This window comes from Cydia splendana, chromosome 27 (genome assembly GCF_910591565.1).
Source record: "Cydia splendana chromosome 27, ilCydSple1.2, whole genome shotgun sequence".
NCBI classification, from domain to species: domain Eukaryota; kingdom Metazoa; phylum Arthropoda; class Insecta; order Lepidoptera; family Tortricidae; genus Cydia; species Cydia splendana.
In genome coordinates, this window is record NC_085986.1 from 6,927,665 (window position 1) to 6,945,293 (window position 17,629).

Below are 17,629 nucleotides of genomic sequence, written 5' to 3' on the forward strand. Positions count from 1 at the left end.
AGTTCCTGCTAGAATTAATCATTTATGTCTTTATTTCATGTAAGCATAGACACATATTTTATTACAAAACTTACGCACTAAAGGGTTAGCAGATGTAGCGAATCTTGCGTTTAAAACGAAACAAAACGCTGATAGGGCTCCAGAACTCGATTTTTCTTGGGCCGCTAGGGTGAAGCTTAGAGCTTATGGTTAAGGTTAAACTCATAAGGCTTGATTTTTCGTTAGACTTTATGTCTCTTTTACCATCAGTAGTGGATCCAGGATTATGGTTTGGGAGGGATTTGGGGATAGAATTATAGTCTGTATTATTAGGTATTTAAATAAAAGTAAACAAATAATTTGTACATTTTCGGGTAGGTATAACATTTATTGGTTAACCAACCAAGTATAAAACCACCTGGATCTGTCACTGAACTACCTGACTTTAATGTAATGTAATGTTTTCATCTACCTTCAAATAGCTTAAGGAGCCATTTGACGGTTGATTTTGTTTACTTTTATTTAAATACCTAAAGATACAGAGTATAGATAGGGACAATAAAATAAATGAGTTGAGATCTATTTGCTGTAGTCATATCGAGGTTTTCTTAAAGTTTCTTTTTCAATACACATCTTTTGTTTCAGCTTGATATGTATGCGTCTGAAACCGAAGCTATTGGAGAAGTCGTACCAAGAGTTAGAACTGAACTTCAGGTAAGCCGCACAATGAAATAAACATTCAATTCCGGCAAATAAATAAAAGTCTGTTTTGAAGCACGTTTCATAATTTTAGGCGCCAAAAGAAAATCATAGGAATGTTTGTTTGTACCCGACTGCTTAAATAAAGAAGGGTTATGTTTTTCGTCATGTATTGTATACTATGATATAAGTCATGGTATGCCATCACTTTATATCTGATTCTTTGGCAAGCGTGATGGTAAATATGTTATTTATACTCAGTATCATAGTAGAAAAAAATATCCCAAAATTTCCATACATAATTGGATGCTGTTAAGCAATAATGTGTCAACCCGCATTAATTTTGCAATATGATGTCAACTCAAAAAATTTACGTTTAAAGTTGACATTTTATTGCAAAATGGATGTGGGATGACTCATTTTTGCTTAACACCATCCAATTACGTACCCTCCATTTTGTTATCGTCATACAAAATTTATAGAAAAATGGAAACGGAAGATTTAGAGTGCTCTGATCCTATATCAGAATCAAAAGAGCTCATGATTCCATTTATAATAACAAAATAAGAATGGATATTTTTCCAAAAATGGCCCACTCAAAGTCATGATGTATTTGCAGGTTATATACGAGAGCTCTGGTGGGCCTGGCGTGCAACCTGCATCGAGGGAGAGAGCTGAGGTCGCTCTTTATTGACCTATTGGAAAGGTACATTAAATTGATTTAATTTGTCCGATGGTAATACAACGGATACCTATACTCCGTGCATTTTGAAATACGTTATTTGACACATTATGACTGACGTTTATAGAGATGTAACTAACCCAAATCGATTGTCACAGCAAGCGATTACGATTGGATGGCACCTAGGCTGAGGTATTGAATTGTGACGTTTAATGAATTTTTATTTGACATTTAAATAAAGCTAGAATTATATGGTTTTCCCGCAAGGTAAATGCATTTAATACACCGACCGAGTAGGTCGCACCCATCGTCAAAATCGAAACTAATTGGGGATCTATTTTAAAGTTTATTTATGTTATTTCTGTGTCAAATTTGTTGTCTGTTATGTGACGATAAATATATCCATATTTACAGTTAATTATCCACCTTTTCCTTATTTTTATTAAAAGAAATTAAAAATTCATATCGATTTACTTAGACGACTACCGATTCATAAAGGTGGTGTCCGGCCAACCCTAAAATAAAAAAAAAGAGGTAGAACGTAAACGTTCGCAGTGCCATTGTCTTCCTTTGTGATTTCGATGTGCAAGACATTTTACGTTGTATTGCTGTTAGAATAGAATAGAATAGAAATACATTTATTTATTTCTATTCTGTTGTGAGTGACATGTGTCAAATAACGCATTTTAAAATGCACGGAGTATAATTTTCTTTTACGATATCAAAACTTACCAGACAAGTTTTGGTTCGCTATAACGAAATTATGAAGCGTTACGTTATAATTAGACCTTCGAATGTGGGGAAGATCGGCATATACAATTTTTGGTTGGGAAGACCGTCGTAGGGCAAGAACTCCCGTATTTGTATACGCACGTAACGTCGCTCAGACACAGTCAGAAAGAACTTGAAGCTTTGCTCTGTGAAGTATATACTGTACCAACGCAAAAGTTAAAAACTACGAAAGATCTTGTATAGGTAGACGGTCTTCCCTTATGGACGGTCTTCGCCACATCGACCCTGTGTTATTTTTTTAATTTAAGTAATTGTTTGACAGATGTGTGGAGCCATTACGAGCAGGCGGCTGGCCGCGCACCGACTTGGCTCAGTTTTTGAGCGCGTACGAGCATTGTGCGCTACAGATGGACGTGCTAAGGTAATTACCCTGTGTGTGTGTGTGTGTGTGTGTGTCTTTATCTCCTTAGCGCTGTCCCGGATTTTTACCACGGCATATGCGAGCCTAAGAATTGGCATAGGCACTATAGTATTTTTCATACTCGATGGGTACGCTGACAGATGTCATCTCAATACAATTCCAGTGGGGAGACACTCCTGACTTCGGGCAAACTCGGCTCCGTTCGGCTCAGCATTGCTCCGAGCAATTATTAGGGTTGGCACCACTTGACGTCCTTTTGCGTGCACGACACAGATAAGATAATCACTTGAATTTTGACAACCCTAAATAGCCGAAAAGGATAGTGCCATAGATTAGAAAGGGATAGCATAATTCGACCCTGAATCGCTGTCGAATTTCGGGTTTGTAGGAAGTGTCCTTTCTGTACGGTAGTACTATTGATTATTCTGTGACAACTCTGCGAGATTCGTTTTTAGGTTACTTATAAATTATTTGGAGTTGACACCTGTCACCTTACCCATTGAGTTTGAAAAATAATACCTATAGTTTTTTTACAAAAGCGACTGCAATCTGACTTTGCAACCCGGAGTGGAAACGAAGCTTATTGGGATTAGTCCGGTTTTTTCTCGATGTTTTTCTTCACCGAAAAGCGACTGGTAAATATCAAATGCCTTTCCCTTTATTTGACATAATTATTGAAAGTCATAATGTAATGATTGTCAGATTATCATTAGTCATAATTCTGAAACCGTTAACTTTTCAGAATTTTCGTAAGGTTATCCTATAGATAGGTTAGATTAGGTTTGTTTTAAGGTAATCCTGAAAAGTTTCGCTTTTCTGAGAAAAACCAAATTATGACTAACGAAAATGCGGACAAACAATACATTATGACTAACAACTTTATGGGAAACAATAGAGACCCTATCAAATGATATATTTCGTGCGCTTTTAGGAGAACAACGCTTTATTTTTGAACACCCCGGTTCGAATCATGCCTTCCCTACTTTGCTTTTTCACTTTTTCTTTAATAATATTATATGACATCTATGTTATTTATTTTTTGTTTTCAGAGAAGCTGATTTGAAGAGCGTCTGGGAGAGATACATGAAAGTAGTCAGCGAATGCTTGCTCACAATGTATCACGCTTAAATCCAGAAAATTCAGTGTTAGCAAAACACTAACTTCAACTAAATTGTTACTAAAGACCACGAAGAATTTTGTACATAATACCTGCCTGTTCCTATCTATTGCACGCGCATAAATATGTCGCTGTCCCGCTCTTACAGTGTCATTAACCGCCGGCATCATGGGCGGGACAGTAATATAATTATGTGCGTGCGATAGAGATGGGAAGAGAACAGGCGGCGCGCGCAGTGCACGTAGTGCAGCCGCCGCGAGCACTCGAGCCTGAGGAAGGATCCCCGACAGGTCCGAAATATGTCGCCAATAGCCACTAAAAATGCAAGTGAGTGTAACCGTTGTGATATAAATATTTTCAGAACAGGGGGGCGATGTACGAAATCAAATCAATCTCGTGGACTCTAGCATCTTTTAAATTTCCTGTGTAAAATTAGGATCGTTTCAATTTTCTGATATCTAGTTCCGTAATAGGTACTATTCATGGAGTTAACTGTACAATTCTTTTTTGTGTAGATATAGTCTGCCAAATTGACAGGAAATATCCATAGAAAAAGGCGACAATATAGTGAGCGGGAGGGCCGTTTTTCCATAGAATTATTGTATTTCGCGTTTTCTACTATTTGGCTATTGGCTATATTAGTTATAGCAGGCGTGGCTCACTCCGCGATTTCGTCGCTTTGCTACAGGTAGCTAAAAGTACATCCGTTCGGCCCCAATTTTGGGGTTTGCCATAAGCCGCGCGTGGCGCTGTCGCCACCTAGCGGCCATATCTGTGCTGATCGTAACAGACGCGTTTTGTTAGAGAGTGAGTCTTCTGTACCTAGTACTATTATTTATTCTGTGGTTATAGACTAGGTATTATTAGCTAATACGACATAGTATGTGTGAAAAAGAGACGAACTGAGGTGTAAGTCTCATGTGTTTAAATGTATAATAAAATAATTTATTGTAAAGTTTTTGGTATTTATAGAAATATATTAAACATTTTCAAATATTTTTGCGTTTTCTTTATTCATTATGGGTTTTCGAACGTTTACCGAATGACGTCTTGGATTTGTTGTTATTTTAAAGGGTATGTGGTAAAAATGGAGTTTACATGTTTTTAAAGGCTCGGCAAGTAACACCCGTGTAGTTGCAGTCCATAGGCTACGGTGACCGCTTACCATCAGGCGGGACACAGGCTCGTTTGTATAAACAAATGTTAAACAATTTACCGGTTTAAGCTATTTGAAGAGGCATAAGCGGATACACAAAGGGGAAAAACCATACGGGTGCGAAGTGTGTAAAATAGTTTTCTGAATTTGGCGATCAGGTGGTCCAGCCAAGATGACACTCGTTTGCGCTACGACAGCGAAACGCTTTCTGTCTCTGTCACTCTACCATATTAGTGCGACAGTGACCTAGATCGGACGTGCTTGCAAACTTTTAAATTCTTGCCTTATAAAAATATTGGTTAAAGGGTTAATCCTTCATACAGGGTGAAATTTTAACCACCGTTCATACTCTGCGTAGTGACTTTATAGGTCATACTGAACAATATGGCACCACTGCCGGATCCCGAAAAAAAAATTGGCTGTCCCATAGAAATCAGGGGCATCTCATCAGCCGGAATGTATGAAACATTGATTGATTTCGGCATTGGTCCCATAATAAAAGTTGTTTAGTATGACGAAGAGGGACATGAATTGACATGATTGCCTTCCGTATCGACCACCGAGACTGGGAGAGGCTCGCAGAACGGCGGACGGAATGGCGCAAACGTGTTGTGGAGGGTCGCAACTTTTGTGATGAGACCTGGTTCGCCGCATTCGCTGACAAGAGGCAAAAACGACGACAAGGTGTGTCAGTACCGGTTTTTTTCAAACCTCTTGTCAGATCTGTGGTAGACCATGTCGGTCTCGCATCGGTCTATTCAGCCACCAAAAACGGTGTTTCTCCGGTGTTACACCATAGATCGTCTGCAATTGACGAAAAGGCCTATGATGATGAGTATGACGTATAAAGTCACTACGTCGAGTATGAACCGTGGTTAAAATTTCACACTGTATATTGCACTTTTGAAAACCTAATTTCTGACTCCTTTCCCGAAAGCTTCCGAAGGGACAATTGAAACAATCATATACATAGCACACTATTTATTGTATAAGGCGAGTCACACATACAGTTATACACCCACGCACACATACACACATATGCAACAATAACATAATTATCTAAAGTGTCATTCTATGGAACTTGCTAACTATGTAAACAAAAGTCACTAGTAAATTCATCATTTTGAGACAATTGTAATATGGCGGTTTGTTTACATAGTTAGCAAGTTCCATAGAATCACACTTTACGTACAGATGGTTTCACAAAACCTGGCACTTATTATTACTGACCGAAGCGTTAGCGAAGGTCTCCGTTATAGGGCAAAACTACTTTCGTATGTCCGGATGTTCGCTACATGCAGGTCGCAATACTCAACCGATTCTCGTGAAATTTTGTGAGCAAGTTCAATAGAATTTTTGTCGATTCAGTTTTTTGAAATTTAAAAAATCGCGGAGTGTACAGCTCACAGAGCCACTATAGTTTATTATTTCTTCATAATTTTCGTATACCTATCTTAATTTAGTGTTTTATTTATTTGAAACTCCATTTTGGATTTCACGGGCCTATAAATCCCGGTCTTTTGATAGGCTTGCAAGGGGATATAGATCCAACACGTAGAGGCCCTTTGGAGAGCTTTAATGTCATGTAGAACGCCTGCTGGAACCCGTTCACAGGCGCAACAATAGACACACATGAACTTTTTGAGTGCCACATCGATTAAGCAGTGATTTATTATGGCGGCCCCTTAAAGTTCATTACTAATGCCCGTTGAATCTAAGAAATTCCTTATTCTTTGGGCCGAAATGCTCTGTACCTCAATAAGGTATGAAATAATGTGCATTGCTGTTGCTGTCTGCTTTAGCTTTTTTTTAGTTCCACAAATTGGTCAAGGAACAGTGGCTCGGTAAAAAAAAACCGGGTACAGTGGCTCACTCAACCTAATTTCAACACGATATTTGGGCGACTGAGCCACTGTTACCGCCTTGATCCTACTTTCTTTTCCTGATTCGATCCATTCATGCCAGCTCACGTGAATCAATCTTTACATATTATACATAACATAACAACTAGCGAGTGCAACAACACGAAACGCAAGAGATCTAAAAATGTCAATGGTTTAGTCCTCATGAATTTATAGATATGAGGGTGAGGGAGTTACGTGACGGGTTTGTGAGAATCGGCTTGACACCCCTCCTCATGCAAGGGCTCACGTAATCAATGGACGCCCTCTATTCACAATTCCATTGATAGAACCAGTTCTAATTGCCAAAAAAAAATCCATAACTGCGGGTCATCGGAAGTACATAACAGTTTTTTTTTTATGCCAAGATGACAACGTTCAAGAGAAACGAAACGCTGTCTCGATCGCACTGATATGGAAAGAGTGGTAGAGAGACAATAGCGTTTCGTTTCGTTGTCTGCAAACGCTTGACATGTTGGCTACGCAGCCTGGTGATACAGAATCCTGCTGTTATCTATCAACGGAACTATAAACCCAAACGAATCGAAATTGTAAAAGGTCTCTTGGATTCCTTCTCACATAACACAGCTTTTTCTACATAACATTGAGCTTATTTCTATATGTCACGATTTTTGGAAGAGTGCATTTCCTACTTATTAAACTCCAAGCAGCACTTTTGACTTGAAACGCCGCAGCTAAAACCTGCTACAGACGGACGTACCGGACCTTGGTCCGGTTCGAGGCTTGTTCGATCGTGTGCAACGTGGTCCGACGTACGTCCGAAGCTATAAGGAAGAGCAAGTAGTAGATATTTTGACCGGACCAAGGTCGCGGTCCGGTACGCCCGTCTGTAACGGCTTTAACAGACAATCATAAACCGCTTATATGATAAATTTAAATTGGAACTATTTATTTGAACTTGAAGCTAAAATCATTAAGCATATTGGTAAACTGTTGGGTAGTTTACATTGAACTATTATTACCAACGTATAGAACCGGCCCACAGAAACAGTATTTTGCGCAATGAGTTGCTGTTGTTTTGACAACAAACCATAGAAGCGGAGCGTGAGTCTCGTGACCAAAACGCGTAAGCGCCATGAATTTTACGGCGCTTACGACGTATTGGTCGCGCGGTACAGGTTGAGATTACGACAATTTCATTGTTTAGTATGGCTTCTGTATAGTAATAATATCTCAATGGCAGTTTACAGTTGAAATTTAATATAAAGGTGTATTGTATTGCTAATTTTAACCATTTCGAGTAACGCAACAACCAAGTTCCGTAACCACATGGAAAAATCCAGTTTAGTGATCTTGTCCATGGATTCATGTGGTTTTAAATGGTTATATTCTAGGAATATTATTTCCCATATCGTAACTGGTTACGAAAGTACTACAGTGACACTTCATAATTATTCGCTTAATATTCTAAAAGGCCTAATTTGCTTCAGTTTAGTCGATTGTCCATCAAACTTGATTTCCACGTCACAGTCGCTTAAAGGATGCGATATTATCGACGATGTATCTTCTTTTCTATCTTCTGGACTCATGGGGGTTACGAAACCACTGTCCTGTTTATTTTCTTTCGGTTCTTTCAAATTTAAAGACATACTCTTTCTACTTTGGAATATACTTAAATCATCATCGTATTTGGGTGATAACTTCTGGTCTAACTTCTTTAAATTCTCATCGAAGTCATGTTTTAACTGCTGTTCAAAGAGCCTTTCCTGTCTTATTTGTTCGTGCGTGTTAGCGAAGAATCCTGTATTTTTCTTTCCCAATTCTCTTAGTGACTCATTGAGTTCGTTGCTGTTTTTGAAGCTGTCAGTTCTCTTGTTTTCCGGTTTCTCTTCCAAAACTTTCAATGGGAAAGGTTTAACAGCCAAGCCTGAGACGGATTGCGATTTTTTCGACAAGAACTGTTTTTTATCTGATTCAGGTGAAGATTTTTCTTTGACAGCATTAAATACGTCTTCCCTGTTTATTTTAGCGAAGAGGTTGGGCGCACTGATGCCAGTTTTGAACGTCTTTTTGGGATCATTTTCGTCATCTTCGTTCGAAGTGAATTTCGATGAGAATATTTTGGATCCAAAGGATATTTTCTTGTTGTGATTTTGGACTATCTTCTTGACTTCTGTAGGCATGTCTTGCCTGTGGTGGGCGGCGATGTACCGGCTGAGCAGAGTGAGCTGATGATCCATGGATTTGTTTATTGATTCTAGGCGCGCTTGGCTGTTCTGGTAGGCAGTTATGGCGTCCATGGCAGACTGGAATAGAAAGTTAATGTTAGTGTGTTTCTTTAAATAACGACGGAGTGTAAAATGATAGAAACCTATCTTACAAAGATTATTTAGTTACTTGAACAAGAATAATTTAGGGTCATGCTAATATATATGTCTCATCAGATATTTATTATGAGCTCATTATGAGCATATCTACTAGAAAATCAAAGTAATTATGTTAGTTTCCTACTTAATAACGAAGAAAAATAATCGTTGGTTCAGTTTAAAGAACAAAAATGATCGTAACTAGTTACGAACGTAGACAAATAAAGTTATAGCCATTTAATATTTTCTCGGATAATTATTATTTAGTATGTGCACTTGTGTACATACGTCCAGTTCACCGGACATGCGATTAGTCTGCGCGACCAGTCGCCGGTTGTCCTCCGTCACAGTCTCCAGTCGCGGTATCTCTGTTCATGTGTATGTGTGTGAGAGAGACAGTACACTTACGTCTAGTTCGCCGGACATGCGATTAGTCTGCGCGACCAGTCGCCGGTTGTCCTCCGTCAGCGTCGCCAGTCGCGGCATCTCTCTTCATGTGTGTGAGAGAGACAGTACACTTACGTCCAGTTCGCCGGACATGCGATTAGTCTGCGCGACCAGTCGTCGGTTGTCCTCCGTCAGCGTCGCCAGTCGCGGCATCTCTCTTCATGTGTGTGAGAGAGACAGTACACTTACGTCCAGTTAGCCGGACATGCGATTAGTGTGCGCGACCAGTCGCCGGTTGTCCTCCGTCAGCGTCGCCAGTCGCGGTATCGCTGTATTATGTGTGAGAGAGACAGTATACTTACGTCCAGTTCGCCGGACATGCGATTAGTGTGCGCGACCAGTCGCCGGTTGTCCTCCGTCAGCGTCGCCAGTCGCGGTATCGCTGTATATATGTGTGAGAGAGACAGTATACTTACGTCCAGTTCGCCGGACATGCGATTAGTCTGCGCGACCAGTCGCCGGTTGTCCTCCGTCAGCGTCGCGAGTCGCGGCATCTCCTCTCTCAGTACCGCGTACTCCACCGCGTAGTCGCATAGCTGGCGGCTTATGTCTAGAGTTTGAACCTGGAATCATACAATATCTTCCGGTCAATTTCTACCAGTCTGTGCCTAGCCAACGTGCCAATTGTTAACGCTCCGTGGCGTAGCGTAGTCAATGTAGTCATCTCTATCCCTCTTCCATATTAGTGCGACAGAGCCAGTTGCGTTTCGTTCGCTACGGAGCGTAAACGATTGGCACGTTGGCTACGCACTCTGGCCTAGTGGGTTCAGGCTTCGAATCCCGGTACGGGCATTTATTTGTGTGATGGGATGGACACAGATATTTGTTCCTGAGACATGGGAGTTTTCTTTGTATATAAGTATGTGTTTAATTGTTTATCTATGTAAGTATGTATTTCGTCGCCTAGCACCCATAGGTTTGCTTAGTTTGGGGCTAGGCCGATCTGTGTAAAAATAAAAAAGTCCCCAAAATATTTTATTTATTTAAAAAAACATAGACATATGATCTGTCGAAATGTACGAGCAAGCTGTTATTGTGCGTTTTTTTTTCGTTTTAAAAATTATTCAGTACATATAGTTTGAGTAAGACGTAACAAAATCGTATTTAAATTTTTACTATGAGGTTGAAAAATACTATATATATAAATGCATATCTGGTAGTTAATATATATTTTATTTAGTTGTGTAGTTTATAAATGACATATATGTTGCTTTTTTAAAATTTATTTAACATTTATCGCTAACTTATTTCGCTCTGTGCGCATCAATTGTATGTATTTCTGTTCGGCGTTATGGTTGACTGGTAGAGAATGCCTTTTGGCATTAAGTCCGCCACTTGTACATCATAATTGTAAAGATATACAATGGTATATCTTTGTACAACAAAGTTAAATATGTCAATAAAAATACTGACCCCCTTATTCATAAACGCGCTACAAACCTCAATTAGCTAATAATCGTTTGTCTTTATCTGTCATTTTGACTTATGTATTTGTAAGAAAGGGATAAAACATAATTTAACTAAATCAGGCCCGTAAAGTTTAATGAATAAGGGGGTCACAGACAAGACATCCTCCAGACATAGCATAGTATCGCTATCCCCTCTGCCACAAATATACGGTCGTTTTACTCCATTTTCGAGTCAAAGTGTCTTTGTGTGACGTCCGTGTCTTTGAACGGACCAATCACGGCACGGGACCTCGCTCACCTCGTCCGCCGCACCCCAGTATTTTCGGCAGCATCGGTTTCATGAAATAATTGCTCTAAACTCCGTCTAGAGGATTCCTAGTCTATGAAGGTTGTAAATAAATGCACATCTCACCTTCTTCATAACTCGATCGCACAGCGCCTTGTTCATGTCTGGCAGCTTGTGTTTGAGATATTCAGCGGCTTCCTCGCAGCTCTCGCATAACATCAGCCCGTCTCTGTGCGCCGCCAGCAGTGCGAGAGAGACGGAGAACACGATGTCGAGGGATTCCAGGAAGATTAGGTCTGGAGCAAAATTACACAGATTATAACCCACAGTCATAGTCCACATACGCGCCAATAGAATTACATCTTTAGCATTCCGATTTAAGGTTCAAATTAGATTTCAGTTTCAGGAAATGTGACTTGTCTTCAAAATAATCATAAAAGCTGGATTAATTTATTTGGATTTTTTGGGAAAACATTGTAGATTGGTGCGGCCTGGAAAAGGTTTAATACAAATAATTCTTCTTCTTCCTCGCGTTGTCCCGGCATTTTGCCACGGCTCATGGGAGCCTGGGGTCCGCTTGGCAACTAATCCCAAGATTTGGCGTAGGCACTAGTTTTTACGAAAGCGACTGCCATCTGACCTTCCAACCCAGAGGGTAAACTAGGCCTTATTGGGATTAGTCCGGTTTCCTCACGATGTTTTCCTTCACCGAAAAGCGACTGGTAAATATCAAATGATATTTCGTACATAAGTTCCGAAAAACTCATTGGTACGAGCCGGGGTTTGAACCCGCGACCTCCGGATTGAAAGTCTCACGCTCTTACCGCTAGGCCAGCAGCGCTTTTTTACAAATAATGATTAGCTGAAAAATATATCTCGTAGCTAGGCTGGTAGAAAAGTAAATAAACATAGACTATGAATAATTTAGGCCCATTTCGTAACCATATTTGGTAACTAGTTGCGAAATGAGAATCTATGCCAATTTGAAGCATCCTATGGGACCCCTTATATTTTTGTTTTGTAAATATAAATACTACAGAGAAAAGAGATGTCTAAAGAGAGAGAGAGAGAGAGACTCACCGAACACCCTCACGACGAAGCCCAGAGGGAACTGGCTGGTGAAGAGAGTCAGCATCCATGGCGCGGCGTAGAGGGCGGGGGAGATGTCCAGAGACTCCAGCTTGGCGTGCAGCTCGGGCTCGTGGTCGCGGAGTAGGCGGGACAGCTGGTACAGCTGGAATAATATATACTATATTAACAATATTTAGAAACATTGTATGTATAAGAATAGTCGAGATCTCTCTCCTACATATGAGATATGTTTACATTTTCCGCCTTATTACAAAGGAGTACAGATCTGTACAGATCGACTGTACAGTTGTATACTTATATAGCGTGAAACTGCCTTTTAGACGCGAACATTTATCGTTTAAAATTTGATCAAAGTTTAGGGTTCCGTACCTCAAAAGGAAAAAACGGAACCCTTATAGGACCACTCCTGTCCACCACCTGTCCGTTTGTCACATCACAGCCTATTTTCTCGGAAACCACTGGACCAATGAGGTTGAAATTTGGTACACATATGTAAATTAGTGACCCAAAGATGGACATGTAACGTAAACAAATGAATTTTAAACATGGGGGCCACGTTTGGGGGGTAAATGAGAAAGTTAAAAAATACAGATTTTCAAATTATATCGTGTTATATCAAATGAAAGAGCTCATTTTGAGAATTTCAAATATTTTTATAATTTTAAAATAAGTAGGTTAGAAGTTATTTAAATAAATAGCCAAAAAATTTGCATCCTCCCCCCCCCCCCTATATCTCCGAAACTACTAGGTCTACAATAATACACAACACAGTTCTTTACCTATAGATTACAGGAAAACCTATTAGAAATGTGCAGTCAAGCGTGAGTCGGACTTAATGTACGGAACCCTTGGAACGGTAATTTTGCCTGTAGTGAAATTACATACCTGTACTTGTAGAGCGCTCATATCAGGCAAGTACTGTTTCCGGAGGCCACGTCTGAACATGAGGTGCCGCAATAGAATGAAGGCATCAGCTTCCTCTGTCTGCAACGAGAAAAAATATAGTATTTTACACAATCGTGATATAATAGAGAGGAGGATTGAAAAGCTCGATCATATCAGCATTGTATACAATACTTTTTCAACTAGAAATTTATCTCGTTCAATAGTGCTTATTATCTTAAATATTAAGATGACAGTTCGATCGGATCCGTCAATTTGGATGCATAGCTGAATGTGCAAGTCGCAAAATGTGCAGGCTACGTAAAATGAGCAAATCGCAAAATGTGCAGATCTCACAATGAGCAGACCGCAAAATGTGCAGATCTCATAATGGGCAGATCGCAAAATGTGCAGATCTCATAGAATGAGACAGTGCCCGTAGACAGACGGACGGTAAAAGAACAACGAATTCCGTAACCGGGTTCTGATTGTAAGGTAAACGTACTAGTGCTCGACATGCTAATGCCCAATAGATGACACCTTGCTGTCACCTCTATTGACAATGACTTAAGTTTCAAGATGACAAGTTCTGGGACCGCGACGTGCACCAGTACGTTTACCTTAATTGGTCGGGTGCGGAATCGGAATCGAAAACAAAACAAACGTAGTTTATTATATTGTCGGCAAAAATCTATACCGCGTATCTGACTGTGCCAGACAGTCTGCCAACAGGGAGAGATGGCGGGAGATCGTGCGAAGAGCTGTGTCCGCCTTTACTACCGATGCGGACGCCTCAACGCGACCACGACCGCTCTGTCAAGAGCATACGTCGCACTCCAGCGGGCATTTTGCGGGCATGTCACTGGTAAGGTTCACAAATCAATTTTCGAGTTGTCGAGATTTTTTAAGTGGGCACTTAAACGGGCTTATCACTTCAAAGAGTATTTACACATTTAAGATCGATACACGATAACGGGTAACTATTAAGAAGGTACATATACTCGTAAGTTAAGATGGTTTTTTGTAAACCTTACCTAATGACATGCCCCCAAAATGCCCGCTGGCGTGCGACGTATGGTCAAGAGCGATACGACAGAGAAGAAGAAAAATCTATAGTTACATGTAATAATAGCACTCCAGCGACGAAGCTCAGGCCCTGGCAGTAGCCGACGTCGGGGTCCACGAGGGAGTAGGCCTTCAGGATGTTGTAGAGCGCCAGCTGTCCGGGACCGAGGGCCGACGCGAAATACGAGTGCTGAGGGAACGTGCGACCTGGAATAGGGGGTATTACTGCAATGTTCTGCCGCCAGAGTGCAGCACTAGCTCCTCTAGTAAACCATAGAGTAACTTATACATACTGTGCCTTAAACTGTTTTTTGACAAGTTTCCACAAACAATAAAATATGACATTGACGCATCAAGGCGATTTGTTAACACATTCACTGCCCCCAACGCACATGTGCGTTCAGCGTCATATAAGTTTGTTCCTAGGCCACGCCCCCTGGCAGTGAATGCGTTAACAAGGGTCTACCGGGAAACGCAAAAATCGACATTTAGTTATCTGCCTCTTTATCGCTCGAATATGCCAGAGTGATAGAGAGGTTAGATAACGAAATTTCGATCTTCTTGTTTCGCGGTAGACCCCCAGATTGTGACGGATAGTGGTAGTGGCACCACTTACGCAGAGTTTCGCGTAATATTCCCTATTAATTACGAGCTGAATAAGTATTATACAATCAATTTAAAAGTGGAAAAATTACTGTTTTGGGTGAGACTTGAATACGCGGCCTCTGGATCGATACTCCAGCGCTCTGCCAGCTGAGCCACCAATACCTCATCCCTAGCCAGCAAATCTTTCCACCATATGGGTCTAGAGGACCCTAGCGACATCTACCGTACGAGCGTTACACTTCTTAAACGGCTACCGGAGTTCCATGCCATATTGGAAATTCACCAGTTACAATGTGCTAGCATAGTTCGCAGACGTTTCTGCTTGTTAAAAAATTTATTAAATTATTATTCAATCGTGATATATCGTGATATGTGTGAGCTTTTCAGTCGAGTACCGTTGTTAGGCCACGAAGCTTGCTGAGTGGCCTACGTAAGGTACGAGATTGAAAAGCTTGATTATACCACTATTTCATACAATACTTTTTCTACTGTAAAACCTAAATAATTAAACAAAATTAGGTAAGTTTCTAGTAGATAAAAATATAGTACAAAAGGGCATCAACTCACTTCTTAATCTTCTTATTCATTAAATAGTAGCGCGTGGATATCTTTTGTTCTATCCGGCGACACGTGATTGTTCGAATTCATTAGGGCTTGTGCAATAATCACGCGAGGTTAAAAAAAAATAAAAAAAAACTTCACTCCGTGCTTCAATAACGAGTCTATTTTACGAAATTTTGGAGCACGTGGCCTGTCGGATAGAAAAATTTTAAAGAAATACACGTGAGGTTATTTGGGGGTGGGGAGGGGGGTCAAAAAGTAGCCGAAAACACCTCGCGTGATTTGTGCACAACCCCAGTTGTGCAGTTGACTAAAGCGTTTCGTAAGAAGTCATTATAGCCTCCTAAGGCCCAAGGTCCTACCTATAGCACTTCTTCTGTTCGATGAAATTTAAATCATATTCAATTGGAACAGAGTCGCTTTTGCTTTGTTTCGTTCTATTTTTAAACGACGAAAAACACTTGTTCATTTTTAGGGTTCCGTACCCAAAGGGTAAAACGGGACCCTATTACTAAGACTTCGCTGTCCGTCCGTCCGTCCGTCCGTCCGTCCGTCCGTCCGTCTGTAACCAGGCTGTATCTCACGAACCGTGATAGCTAGACAGTTGAAATTTTCACAGATGATGTATTTCTGTTGCCGCTATAACAACAAATACTAAAAACAGAATAAAATAAAGATTTAAATGGGGCTCCCATACAACAAACGTGATTTTTGACCAAAGTTAAGCAACGTCGGGAGTGGTCAGTATTTGGATGGGTGACCGTTTTTTTTTTGTTTTTTTTTTTGCATTATGGTACGGAACCCTTCGTGCGCGAGTCCGACTCGCACTTGCCCGGTTTTTTTCATTTGTATGTTTGGGCTTTAGGAGGATAGTATAGAGTTGGGAGCCCAAAGTGAACAGTAGGTACTAGTAGGGTTGCCAACCGTACTATATTATATAGTATTGTACTATATTTTGGCTCTCTGTACTATATACTTTTGGAAAAATACTATATAATTTATAGTACGCTAAAATACTATATTTCCGATTAAACGTATATTACACTCATGTTTAGTATTTTATCTAAAAGTACTATATTTTTTTGAAGTGTACTATATTTTTGATGCCTTATTCTGGAAAATACTATATTCCACCAAAAAAAAGTTGGCAACCCTAGGTACTAGGTACCTATGTGATTACAGTTTAGTGTACTTGTAGGTTTAAGGTCTTGTATTATTACACTTACCCAAGTCTATAAGTATGGCGTGCTGATGCTTCGTCAGACCGGCTAATAAGGTCTTGTAGGGGGTCTGGTAGCGCGGGTACTGCTTAGGGTCCGGAGGGGGGGAGCGCAGACAGGCCTGCTCGGCGAGGAAGTACCACACCAGGCCGCGGCTCATGCGAGGGACCCCTGGAAGATGGAATTTTATGAAACAGGTACATATTAAGAGGAAAGGGGGCGATCGCTTCTTCATAAAAACTTAGTCCTCATTTTCCTCTCTGGATATTAACATTATAGAAAGTATTTTTACGCAATTAGATGTAGTGCATAATTGTTTTCCATCGTATTTTCCCGGAAACGTTCGTATTTGTCATGTCAACGTCAACGTCAGTACTTTTTGTGTCGAGACTGACTGAAATAGGAAGACACGTACGTTTCCGTGAAAATACGATGGAAAATAATTATTCACTACATCTGTATGTTAACCACATGTATGTTCCTTCGTATGATATATTTAATTTTTTATTTATTCTGCATAATGTATTAGATATCTCACCTTGTATGACAGCCTGTGTCAACATATGTCTATCAACTTTAGCCACAGGTTGTGAGCGGTCCCTGGACGCCAGGAGCGAGTCCCACATGGACGCGACGCCGGTGTCACATGCGCCTAGCTCCACGTATTCCAGCTTTATACGACGCACTGCTGAGGTTTCTTCGCTTTCTGTAACAGAAACAAAAATAAATTTGTCAAAAAATTGGATACTTCAAGCAAATAAAAATAAAAAGTTTTGTGACAAAAAATTGTTTTTGGATAATACAAGCTTTTATCGCTGAGTGTACTTTTTTTTCCACAGGCAACTAATACTCATCGAGACAATTCTAACAAACCGAAACACAATTAGGTTGCGTTGTTTTATCACAGAGTTCCTATGGCCACCTCCTGTGTCCATCATCAGATCAGTTCGGTGCCACAATATTGCACCGTCATGTCACCCGACTTGCATGTCTGTGAAGTTTCAGCCCATAAGGGGTTGTGCACAAATCACGCGAGGTGTTTTCGGT

At 40.4% G+C, this 17,629-nt stretch overlaps 2 protein-coding genes across 3 annotated transcripts in view; one reads left to right on the plus strand and one right to left on the minus strand.

The window, feature by feature from the left end:
* The window catches only part of LOC134803752 (acidic fibroblast growth factor intracellular-binding protein), a 104,367-nt gene that overhangs the window by 6,603 nt on the left and 80,135 nt on the right, over positions 1 to 17,629 (plus strand). Inside the window, exons 8-11 of one of the 2 annotated variants that reach the window (XM_063776588.1) lie at positions 625 to 693; positions 1,298 to 1,384; positions 2,415 to 2,513; positions 3,563 to 3,639. In XM_063776588.1, coding sequence (XP_063632658.1) covers positions 625 to 693; positions 1,298 to 1,384; positions 2,415 to 2,513; positions 3,563 to 3,639 — 332 coding nt within the window. Of the gene's footprint in view, positions 1 to 624; positions 694 to 1,297; positions 1,385 to 2,414; positions 2,514 to 3,562; positions 4,568 to 17,629 lie in introns of those variants that run through there. The other variant, XM_063776587.1, reaches the window with a different exon arrangement.
* Positions 7,653 to 17,629, minus strand: part of LOC134803793 (TBC1 domain family member 4-like) — an 87,328-nt gene continuing 77,351 nt past the window's right edge. The window contains exons 17-24 of the mRNA XM_063776628.1: positions 17,121 to 17,288; positions 16,589 to 16,753; positions 14,251 to 14,402; positions 13,134 to 13,232; positions 12,237 to 12,390; positions 11,283 to 11,452; positions 9,878 to 10,024; positions 7,653 to 8,954 (exon numbers count right to left, since the gene is read on the minus strand). Of these exons, the coding sequence (XP_063632698.1) occupies positions 8,100 to 8,954; positions 9,878 to 10,024; positions 11,283 to 11,452; positions 12,237 to 12,390; positions 13,134 to 13,232; positions 14,251 to 14,402; positions 16,589 to 16,753; positions 17,121 to 17,288 (1,910 nt within the window). The 3' untranslated portion in view covers positions 7,653 to 8,099. The remainder of the gene's footprint in view (positions 8,955 to 9,877; positions 10,025 to 11,282; positions 11,453 to 12,236; positions 12,391 to 13,133; positions 13,233 to 14,250; positions 14,403 to 16,588; positions 16,754 to 17,120; positions 17,289 to 17,629) is intronic.